Source organism: Lytechinus variegatus, chromosome 1 (genome assembly GCF_018143015.1).
Source record: "Lytechinus variegatus isolate NC3 chromosome 1, Lvar_3.0, whole genome shotgun sequence".
NCBI lineage: Eukaryota > Metazoa > Echinodermata > Echinoidea > Temnopleuroida > Toxopneustidae > Lytechinus > Lytechinus variegatus.
Window position 1 is genome coordinate 57,478,344 of NC_054740.1, and position 13,077 is coordinate 57,491,420.

The 13,077-nt window shown below is 33.9% G+C and overlaps 1 protein-coding gene across 1 annotated transcript in view; it reads left to right on the plus strand.

Annotated features, from left to right (window-relative positions):
- Window positions 1–305: 305 nt before the first annotated feature.
- Window positions 306–13,077, plus strand: part of LOC121417961 (NXPE family member 3-like) — a 41,185-nt gene continuing 28,413 nt past the window's right edge. Inside the window, exon 1 of the mRNA XM_041611673.1 lies at window positions 306–500. Within this exon, the coding sequence (XP_041467607.1) occupies window positions 466–500 (35 nt within the window). The 5' untranslated portion in view covers window positions 306–465. The remainder of the gene's footprint in view (window positions 501–13,077) is intronic.

Below are 13,077 nucleotides of genomic sequence, written 5' to 3' on the forward strand. Positions count from 1 at the left end.
TCTGTGAATGCATTTCAGTAAAGAAATGCCAGCGCCCCTCCCCCTCCCCACTGCATACGGCCATGCATTTAATCTAATTGTTGGCAGTGATTCGACACTTCCTTAGTTGGATCTACCTCTTCAGTGACGTACAGTCATTGAATAATCTTCTAAGAGCACCTCTTTTATCTAAACCCTCCAATTACTCATATTCCATTAGAATATTGTCATTGTTGATCAACGGATACACCTTATAATTAATTTTGACAGAGAACCTTTGTCATACAAAGGATAAAATCTATAAAAACAAAAAAAAAGCTACGACAAAACTGAATTGCTCAAACGTACACTGCCACTGAGACACGTTGACGGTACGGGTACATTTTGCTTGCTAAAGAGAAGACAATATTGAATTAGTATACATAATTTTGTCAAAGTGATCACAAGCGGATTCATACTTTCAGGATATTATATAATGGAATACTAATGTGCAAGACATTTCAATGGAAACAGTTGTCAAGGTAAGGGTTATATGCCTTTTCATTTATTGTTATTATCATTATTATTATCATCATCATCACCATCATCATCATTAGTAGTAGAAGTAGTAGTGGTAGAAGTAGAAGTAGTAGTAGTAGTAGTAGTAGTAGTAGTAGTAGTAGTAGTAGTAGTAGTAGTAGTAGTAGTAGTAGTAGTAGTAGTAGTAGTAGTAGTAGTAGTAGTAGTAGTAGTAGTAGTAGTAGTAGTAATATTATTTTTATTATAAATTTGATTTGCGTTGCGATCACTAAAAACAGTGGCATAGCATTGCGAAGCTGTGCGTTTCGGGAGGGGGTGGGGCTACCCCATGGAGATCTCCGTGATCCTACCGAACCCGGGCTACAGAGGGGAAGACAAGAGGGGTGAGTTTCGCACCCCCCCCCCCTTACTCCTCCCTTATTTTCTTCTACACGTCCCCCTCTCCCCTCCCAGCATCCTATGTTCGCGTCGTTCAGTTTTACTCGTGTATAGAGTCATGTATCAACTAAGAACCCTCTCAGTTTCCCAAGCACCTGCTACATCTTCTCCCGGTCCCTTGACATGCTGAAAAATCTCATAACACAATATATTATAAGTATATAATCTTATAACAACCGGAATCAAGGAGCATGAAATCGAAACAGAAAGGAATTATTATTTCAATTGTCCACAACTTGATGTTCTGTTGGTATAATAAACAGCAACCGGACTTATTCCAGAAATCTTGGGTTAATGTTCTATATTATCATTAATTATTATTATTATTATTATTATTATTATTATTATTATTATTATTATCATTATTATTATTGTTATTATTATCATTATTATCATCATTATTATCATCATTACTATTATTATCTTAATTCATTTTGTTTCTTCGGGGGAGGGGTAAACGAAATCTAAAATCACCCCCAAACTATCGATACTAGAACGTTTTTTTAGTTGTTTGATGTTTTTAGGAGAGTATGCGTTGTTCTGTGACCTTTCCTGCATCAACCGAATTTTTCGACGCGACACAACTGAAAACACTGAAGACACGCATAACACTGAAAATATCATAAAAATCAAACGTAAAGTAAGCAAGTCATGGCATTTTAAATGTTCGGTTTTTCACAAGACAGTTATATGCACAACTCAATGATATGCAAAAGAGAGAGTCAATCATGTCCCCTACTCACTATTACTAAAAAAAAAACAAGGAAAGAAAGAAAAGAAAAGGTAGAAAATAAATTTTAAAAAATGAAAAAATAAAACATCAGTTTGCTTACCCCAAACCAAATACACACCCCCCCCCCCCCCCCGAAATAATCAAGGTCTCGAATGTGACAACGTTGATTTTAAAAAAAATTAAGGTCAAACAATCAAGGATATTATCTGGGATACTGGAAATATTACTTGCAATAATTAGTTCTGGGTTTTGGGAGGCACAAATTTTTATTTCGAAAATGGTAAGGTCTTGAGCACTGATGGATCCAGGGAAGGGGCATCACCGGCCCTGCCCACCCCCCCCCCATGAGAGGCACAATTGTAATTTGTAATGTAAAAATGCCGAAGTGTGCCCCCCCCCTTCAAAAGTGAAGACTTTTTTCCCCCTTGTCAATTTTTTTCGTGGACGAAATCCCCCCCCACAATTTTTTGTTAAAACCTTTTTTTTGCTTTTTTTATTTTTCCTACGAAAAATGTGCCTTCCCTCCTTCGAAATATCCTGGATCCGCCCCTGTCTTGAGTTGTAAAAAAAATATTTTTGTAATATAATTGGGAGCCAAATCATGGAGGGTCTTAAACATCATTGCTTAAATGTGAAAGTTTTGCCTAGACTTTATAGTTTGCCTTTTCATTATTTCATGAATTTAATCACAAAATTGTTACTGATTATTTATACTTAGGATAATTCTACCAGCTCTATTTATCAACTTTTGTAGCTGATCTGTATATTTGTCATAGGAAGATTGCCATATTATATCAGCATAATTCAAGTTGGGCAGTATAACACTCTGAAATATAATTTTCAAATTTTTCCTATTGATAAAATTTCTTAATCTACGGAGGAACAAAATCATACGACCCACCTTTTTCACTTGGGTGGTTAACATGAAAATCCCATTTCAGCATGTTTCAGTAATGAATCAATATACACACCCAAATATTTCAGCGAAGATATTTGTTTGATGGTTTGACCATCTATTCTTCAATGTAGTCCATTGTGTTCTAAGCATATGTCTATTCGTATCCATCCATCTATCTAGAATGAGCAACTCTCTATTTAACGTTGATTGAACCATATGGGGATCTTTATGAGAAAATCACAGTGTCATCTGCATATCATGCATATAGATGGATGTTGCATAACTTGAAAGCAGTTGGTAAATCATTTATTAAAAAAATGTATAAAAAGCACCGGACCAAGAATCGATCCTTGTCAGCTTGTGGACCCCTTGCCTGATTGGCAATTCTTCAGAGTTGCAGTTATGAATACATGTTACATTTTTTTTTGTCTATCTGAAAGATAGCTTTGAAACCAGTTCAATTTCGTATCTTTAATCCCAGCTCTTTTAAGTTTTTCAAGAAGACATTGAATGTTTACCATGTCGAAAGCTGTTTGAAGAAGACCACATGCATGTATTTTCCATCATCAAGGTTTATTAACCAATCATGAAGTGGGTTTTTCTCAGAGTCTCTGCTTCTTGTTTGTGTTCAGACTTCCTTACTCCAAACTTCCTTGCAGTTTCTCCAATATACACATCGTTGCAATCTTGGCAAGGATTTTTAGTCCTCAGCTGATCCTTTGCCATTCGGATTGATTAAGAATGTCCTGAGTTTCGCGAGAGGACGCATAGTGGTGGATACATTGTACTTGTTACAGGCAAAAAGAGAATTTGTAAAGTATTAATTATATGAGTTTTCCATGTACGTATTCATAAATTGATTTGTAAAGATATAATGTATTTGATGTATGTATTTTATTTTGTATATGACATTATGATTTGAAGTTGTTAACGAATAAAAACTTCTTAATACAAAAAACAAAATCACTAAGATTTGACTTCTTTTGTGTCCCGGGCTTCCGACTACTGGCTTCATCCGTTCTTCTGTCTTCTGCTAAAGACCAGTCTGGATAGGCACATTTCTTCAGACTATTTTTGGTGAAGCCTTCTTTATAGTAGAGCGGATAAGCTCCAAAAATCACAAGAATTGTGCAAAATTTGACTAAAGCATGAAACTTTCACAAGTATTAGTATATGCCGTAAGATTTATTTTAAAGATGGGAGGTAAATTTTAAAATGCCATTTTCGGCCGTTGCCATGGCAACGGAATAATTTCTCAAAAATGACATACATTCCCATGTAAATGGTAAATAAACATGATATAGATGAATAAAATGATAACTTTTAAGCTTCCAATTGAATATATATAAAATTTAGAAACATTCAAAATCAACAAGTGAGTTCCAATTGGTCCGTTGCCATGGCAACGGCTTGTTTTTCCCCCGAAAAATAAAAATTTTGATTAAAAAAACGTTGTAGAATATGATTTATCTTTAATTTTCCCTAATTTTACAGTGTTAAACAAAGATATTTTGGTTGCTAGATGTATAAATCATATCTCAAGCCATTGCCATGGCAACCAAATAAAAACTGATTTACAAAAATAACATGGTTGACAAGACAATGGGCAGGTGGAAAAATCAACTGGAATTGACTTTATATGTATGCTTTAGTTTTGACCCCTTCATTTGAACCAAAAATACAGTGAGTGTTCTGCATGAACTAATTGGAATGATACAGATTGATGTTGCCTTGGTAATACGTGAATTAAATAAAAAGAAACAATGTTGCAAAGAACCCGTTGCCATGGCAACAGCTTATTTTCCTCTAGAAAGGTAAAAATATTGATAAAAATGTAGAATACATGTATGATCATCATTCCATTTTCAATCATTTTTTTAGGTACTAATCGGGATATGCTTGTGACTAAATTTATAAATATAACATCTTAAGTCATTGCCATGGCAACCAGATAACATCTAATTAAAAACAACAACAACAGGGATGACAAGGTTATGGAAAGGTGAAAAGTACAATGAAAATTAACTTATATGTACATGCATAAGGTTTGACCTACTCAATTAATTTAGGGGAAATAATACAGTGAGTGTTCTGCATGAACTAATTGGAATGATACAGATTGATGCTGACTTGGTAATACTTGAATTAAATAAAAAGAAACAATGTTGCAAAGAACCCGTTGCCATGGCAACAGCTTATTTCCCTCTAGAAAGGTAAAAATATTGATAAAAATGTAGAATACATGTATGATCATCATTCCATTTTCAATAATTTTAAGGTACTAATCGAGATATGTTTGTGACTAAATTTATATATATATAAAACATCTTAAGTCATTGTCATGGCAACCAGATAACATTCAATTTAAAAAACAACAAAACAGGGATGACAAGGTTATGGATAGGTGAATAATACAATGAAAATCACTTTTATGCATAAGGTTTGACCTACTCAATTATTTTAGGGGAAATAATAAAGTGTTTTTGCATGAACTAATTAGAACGTCCAACATTGATGTTGCCTTAGCAATACTTGAATTCCACGATAAATATCAATGTTGCAAATGACCTGTTGCCATAGCAACGGCTCATTTACACAAGAAAAGTACCAGTTTTGATTAGAAATATGACTATAGACTCTGATTTTTCTTTCATTTCTCCTAATTTTGTGATAAGAATTGATATGTTTGCTGTTAACATACAAATAATATCTGAAGCCATTGTCATGGCAACCAAATTACATCGAATTTGAAAAAAAAACATAGTTGACAACACAATGGACAGGTGGAAAATACAATTAGAATTATTCTGTATATGCTTAAGTTTTGAACCCCTCATTTGAACATAAAGTATAGAATGAGTTCTGCAGGAGTTCTTTAGAAAGATAAAAAATTATGTTGCCTTGGTTACGCTTGAATTAAATTCTTTTTAAAATGTTGCAATGGGCTCGTTGCCATGGCAATAGCTTATTTCCCTGTAGAAAGGTAAATATATTGATAAAAATGTAGAATACAGACATGTATGATCATCTTTCCATTTTCAATTATTTTAAGGTACTGATCAAGATATGTTTGTGACTAGATTTATAAATATAACATCTTAAGCCATTGCCATGGCAACCCGATAACATCTATTCTTTTCAAAAACAACATGGATGACAAGGGTATGGAGACTATGGACAGGTGAAAAATTCACTTAATGTGCATGACCCCATTTTGGAGGCCATCTTGGATTTTTAACATATCATTCCATTGATTGTCCTTGTAACTTGTTCTAATGCATTGAAAAATGGTTTTATGATAATGGTTCAGACATCAAGATCATATTCCCCAGACAGATATTGAACAAACTATGTCCTAATTTATTATTTGACTCTTGTAACTATGGTTTAGACACCAGAATCACATTTCACAGGCGGATATAGAATGATCTACGTCAGATTTGATTAAAAACAGTCAATTTTAGACCCCATTTTTGTAAGTCACCTTGCGTTTTTTTACATACCAGACCAATGACTGTCCTTGTAACTTGTCTTAATGCATTACACGACCCTTTAAACTATGGTTTAGACAGCAACATAATATTCCCCAGACAGATATTGAACAAACAATGTTTATTTGTAAGTAACATTAAATATGGTTTTACAAAACTTTTTTTGTAAGCCATCTTGGAAATGTGGACATACTAGACCACTGACTGTCCATGTAGCTTGTCCTTATGTATTGACCCTTGAAATAACAAATCATATTCCCCAGACAGATATTGAGCAAACTATATCCTAATTTATTATTTGACTCTTGAAGCTATGGTTTCAACACCAAAATCATATCTCACAAGTGAATATAAAAGGAGCTATTCCATTTTCAAGTATCAGCAACCGTTTTAGAATAGTTTTTGGAAGCCATATTGGATTTTCAAACACACCTGTCATTGTAACTTGTCCTAATATTGTTAGACTCTTGAAACCAATGATTTAGACACCAATATATCATCCTCTAGGCCAATATGAAATGAGCTATGTACGCTTTAGGTATCAGCAACCATTCTAGATTCAATTTTTCGAAGCCATCTTGGATTTTTTGGACATTCCAAACCACTGGCTGTCCTTGTATTTGGCCAAATGTACTACTTGATCCTTAAAACCAATGAATAGAAACCAAATTAAAGCCATTTTATCAAGTAATGGATAAATTGTGGATTTTTAGCTCGCGGCAGCCAGTGAGGGCATCATCTTGGAACACCCTTGAGTGCTTAAATTATTTTTAACCTTTCAACCAGTAAGGGTATTTTTATCGTATTTGACCAGTCTACTTTTCATGTAAAATAACCAGTGAATAGATTAAACTTCGTGTTGAATAGATTCAAACGTTACTTTAAAAATTATCACAGTATTACAAAATTTTCTCCGTCAAAATCAGCAGTGTAATTTTGAGGGGGCCAGATATGACGTATCGAGCAAAATTTACTTTAAAATGTTCTCACCGAGCCAGCGACAGAGCAAAAAAAATCATTTTGTTTTTCATTTTGGGTACATTATTCGTAAAATAATATTTCATCCATCTCTCTTTCACTTTCTCTTTATTTTTTTAGTAATTATTTTTTTTTTTGGGGGGGGAAGGGTTGCTAAATTACTGGGAATTTTCTTGAAACTTTCCATGGGAATAAATTTGACTTTTGTGGGAATTTTTTTAATTTTTGGCAATTTTTAGGAATTAAAAAAAAATGATGGGAATTTTTAAAAAGTAACAATTTTCTGATATTTATATGCAGGAAATAGGCATATCCTGGCAGATGATGCTTAATAGTGCTTTGCTATCATATTTCAAGCCAAGTATGCTAAAACAGTCAGACAAGGCATGATTTCAATGATCTCCATGTAAAAGATGATTTACTGTATTTACCTTGATTTGGATATCAAGACCATGTCGACTCCTTACATAGACCTAAGATTTTGAGTTATCAACCCCTATAATCCCCTTATATATTGATATGTTGAACAGCTTTAAAACACATTTCACCCCAAGACGCTTTCTTCAAAATGGCCGCCTGCGAATACTTTGAACGAAATTGTCCAGCATCGAGTTTCGGGCATTTATTTGAGCCCACAAAACTCTGATACGAGTTTTGTTGGTCTTATTTCGATGCCATGTATAATGAAACAAGATTGTGCTTATCATTTAGCATTTTTATGTTCAGCACCCCCCTAAAAGGGGAAAAATAAATGAATAAACATATTTTTATCGATATTTGTACTTTTCTGGAGCCATTTGCAACATTGATATTCATCTTTATGTTCAGCATTACAAAAACATAAGTATTTTTGTCAACCTAATGGAACAATGCATAACACTTAATGTAACTCTTGTTCAAAATTACATGTAAAAGAGCAGGTCCAATCTTGTGCATATTAAGTTAATTTTATTGTATTTTCCGTCTGTCCATTATTTTGTCAGCTATAGGTTTTTGGGGTAAACTAAATGTTATGTTATTGCAATATTAATGCCTCAATATGTTTTTATAAACAACAAAAATGTACGCGTATCTTTGGCACCCTAACTTTAGTAAAAATAAATGAAATATAAGATTCTACTAGGTATTTTTTTAATCAAAGATGGTCTTTTCTGGAGGAAAAATGATCCGTTGCCATGGCAACCGAACACACATTTGCAAACATTGATATCATTAAGTTCAACCGTTACCAAGGCAGCATCAGTTTTATCATGCTATTGTACTCATGCAGAACACTCACTGTAATTTTTGTTCAAAACTTAATGACTGTTCAAACATTATGTAGATTAAGTAAAATTTTATTTTACATTCCACCTGACCATTATCATTTCGGCTCGGTGTAAAAATGGCAGAGGTAATAATGGCAGAGGTAAAAATGGCAGAGGTAATAATGGCAGAGGTAAAAATGGCAGAGGTAAAATTGGCAGAGGTAATAATGGCAGAGGTAAAAATGGCAGAGGTAATAATGGCAGAGGTCATAATGGCAGAGGTAAAAATGGCAGAAGTAATAATGGCAGTGATAAAATTGGCAGAGGTAATAATGGCAGAGGTAAAAATGGCAGAAGTAATAATGGCAGAGGTAAAAATGGCAGAGGTAAAATGGCAGAGGTCATAATGGGAGAGGTAAAAATGACAGCTCTAGGTAAAATATGGCCAGCCGTAAACCCCCATGCAATGAATCAAAAAGCCCCCGCATGTACATAGATTAAATTAGAAGTGCATTTAACGGTTAGGCATTTCATCATATCATTATGTCTTTATCGGCCTAACAATGCTACGAATTCTTTGGAGGTGTACCGTGAAGGCTTTTTAAAAGAAATCAAACGAGAAATATTTTTTCATTCAATTCATCAGGAGCAAAATGAAACTGCACTATTCTCTTTCATCATTTTATGACATTTTTTTTTGTCTGGCTTTTTTTTTATATAAAGTTTTGCCAGGTTTACCGATACAAAGAGGTGGAAGAGTAGAAATAAGAGAGGTGGAGAGACGGAGAGGGTTAGGGGTGGGAAAAAACATAGAGAACATAGCGGGGAAAGCTTAGACGTTGAAATTGTCACGAATGATTGGGGTTAAATATTATGTCCTTATTTGTATTGTCGTCTGTACTATTCTTTTTAGATATTTGAATGACAATAAGCATGCGCTCCCAGACTTGGCACTGAATATGTAACTGATTATGGAAATTAATAATCTTGCTTTGACTGGTAAACCAATTTGGGGTCGATCGAGGGGGACCATCTGGTTCAGATTCTTTGCATAAAAGAAGACACTGAACCTTCTTTACCACTGCATCCAATATGATATAGACGGCTTGATGGTTATTACCCTTGGAAGCGGAAGTGCTGTTGGGTATTTTGTACACCATAAGCAGCACCGTCTTGGTAATTAGCTTGGTATGCTAAAAAACATTGTTTATTATCTGATTGTTATTATTTTTGTTGTAATTCTATTTTCTGACCCAAAAGAATTTTTTGAGTCATTTTCCCCCTAACCAAATCCCCTTTGATTTTAGAGTGAAAACTTTTTTCTTCTCGGCTTTTTAACAAACCAGCACCCCATATCTCTTTCATTTTTGCTTATGCCATCTTTATCTTGCCATTTTCAACTCCGCCATTTTTTACACTATTAGAAAATTTATACTTAAAAAAAAAATTGCTGCAACAGAGTCTGGAGAACACCTGTAATCTCACTGCACTGTGTAATCCTACATGCATGCATTTGTATAAACTTACAGAAAATTGGTATTCTGTGCATGTACCCTTACAAATTTATTGTAATAAAACTGTTTTCCCTTTTTTTAAAAAACATACCTGTTCTGTAAAATTGTAGCAAAATTATGGAAAATCCTCCTGTTATTATAATCTTCAAAATTTTTTTTTTTCTGTAAAACCTGTTTTTTTTATTTTTCTTCTGTAGAATCTACTGTTTTTTCCAATAGTGTACCTCGGCCACTTTTACCTCTGCTATTATCACATCTTCCATTTTTTTTTACTCTTGTCATTTATGTCTCTGCTATTTTTATCTCTGCTGTTCTTACCTCTGCCATTTTTACCTCTGCCAATTTTACCTCTGCCATTTTTACTTCTGCCATTTTTACCTCTGCCATTTTTACCTCTGCCATTTTCACCTCTGCCATTTTTACCTTTGCCATTATTACCTCTGCCATTTTCACCTCTGCCATTTTTACCTTTGCCATTATTACCTCTGCCATTTTTACTTTGCACCATCATTTCAACAGTGTAATTTTTTGTATTTATAAATTACATCTTAATCTCAATGGCTGAAGATGTTATCTACATATTAACAAGAAGCATATATGCTTAGCACCCTAAAATTAGGTGAAATGAAAGAAAAATCTAATTTTACCATGTTTTTGTTTATCAAAGTTGCTTATACTTTTCTGGGAGGAGGGGAACATTTGAATTACTAATATTTATCATTAAATTCAAGTATTACCAAGGCAACATCAATTTATTATTCTAATGAACTCATGCAGAATACTTAGTAAATTTTTTGTCCAAAATTAAATGACTGGCCAAACCTTTCACACATTGAGTTACATTGTATTTTCCACCTGTCCATGATATTGTCATCCAAATTAATATTTTTGTAAATTAGATATTATTTGGTTGTCATGTCAATAGCTTTAGATGTTATTTAAACATTTTGCACCAAACATATCGATGTTTAACACACTAAGATTAGGGGAAATGCAAGAAAAAAATTATATAGTCCTTTTTTAATAAAAATTGGTACTAAATGATCCTTTGCTATGGCAACAGGCCATTTGCAACATTGATTTTTATCCTTGAATTCAAGTATTACCAAGGCAACATCAATCTGAATCATTCCAATTAGTTCATGCAGAACACTCACTGTATCATTTCCCCTAAATTAATTGATGAGGTCAAACCTTACGCATGTATATATAAGTTAATGTTTATTGTACTTTTCACCTATCCATAATCTAGTAATCCCTGTTGTTTCTTTTTTAAAATTAGATGTTATCTGGTTGCCATGGCAATGACTTAAGATGTTATATTTATAAATTTAGTCACAAGCATATCCCGATTTGTACCTAGAAATGATTGAAAATGGACTGATGATCATACATGTATTCTACATTTTTATCAATATTTTTACTTTTCTAGAGGGAAATAAGCTGTTGCCATGGCAACGGGATCTTTGCAACATTGTTTTTTTAAATTTAATTCAAGCATTACCAATGCAACATAAAGTTTTACCTTTATAAAGAACTCCTGCAGAACACTTTCTGTATTATTTCCCCTAAATTAATTGAGTAGGTCAAACCTTATGCATGTACATATAAGTTAATTTTCATTGTACTTTTCACCTTTCCATAACCTTGTCATCCCTGTTATTGTTGTTTTTAATTAGATGTTATCTGGTTGCCATGGCAATGACTTAAGATGTTATATTTATAAATTTAGTCACAAGCATATCCCGATTTGTACCTAGAAATTATTGAAAATGGACTGATGATCATACATGTATTCTACATTTTTATCAATATTTTTACTTTTCTAGAGGGAAATAAGCTGTTGCCATGGCAACGGGATCTTTGCAACATTGTTTTTTTTTTATTTAATTCAAGCATTACCAATGCAACATAAAGTTTTACCTTTATAAAGAACTCCTGCAGAACACTTTCTGTAGTTTTGGTTCAAATGAGGGGGTCAAAACTAAAGCATACAGATTGAGTCAATTCCAGTTGATTTTTCCACCTGCCCATTTTCTTGACAACCATGTTATTTTTGTAAATCAGTTGTTATTTGGTTGCCATGGCAACGGCTTGAGATATAATTTATACATCTAGCAACCAAAATATCTTTGTTTAACACTGTAAAATTAGGGGAAATTAAAGATAAATCATATTCTACAACTTTTTTTAATCAAAATTTTATTTTTCTGGGGAATAACAAGCCGTTGCCATGGCAACGTACCAAATGGAACTATCTTGTTGATTTTGAATGTTTCTAAATTTTATATATATTTAATTAGAAGCTTGAAAATTATCATTTTATTCATCTATATCATGTTTATTTACCATTTACATGGGAATGTATGTCATTTTTGAGAAATTATTCCGTTGCCATGGCAACGGCCGAAAATGGCATTTTAAAATTTACCTCCCATCTTTAAAATAAATCTTACGGCATATACTAATACTTGTGAAAGTTTCATGCTTTAGTCAAATTTTGCACAATTGTTCGGCTAATCCGCTCTACTATTAGTCTTAACATCATCTGGTTTTGAGATGATGTTATGTGCCCTAGCTGCCAAGGAGAGTGCAGTAGACTCCAAGTTTCTGATGGAGAGGTGATGTGAAGTGAAGTGCAGATATTGACGGGGGTGTGCTTTCTTCACGAACACCGAGAGCTTCACGCTCCCATCTTCTCTTTTCACTATTCCGGTGTCCAGAAAAGGGATTGAGTTATCTTCCTCCAATACATGTGTGAATCTGATTCTCCCCGTTGGGTCTGCATGATTCAGGTGTTCCTTCAGCTGATCCACACACCCTTCTTTCACAATTGCCAGAACGTCGTCGAGTCGTCTCCAAACTGCCAAAGTCTAGGTTTATGGCAGAAGGTACTGACAAATGCTATTTTCCAAGTTCTCCATAAATAGGTTGCCACAATCATGAAAATGGAAGAGACTGGACTCCCCATGGTTGCTTCAAAGTTCTGAAGATATATGCCCCCATCGAATTTGAAGTACGTAGTAGTGAGGACAAATCCTAAGAGCTAAACATTATTTTCAAGAGACATTTTGGTCCTTGTCAGAAAGACTGTCTCTTACTACATCCAAAGCCTGATCAATAATGGAGTGTTAGTGAACAGACTCACTTCATCGAAGGAAACTAACAGTTTATCCTTATCCAAAGTCAGATTGGTGATTTCCTCTGCAAACTCTTAAGATTTTTGGACATGATGGTCTGACTTACCACCAACGGGCTACAATGTCTGCGAGAGATCTGG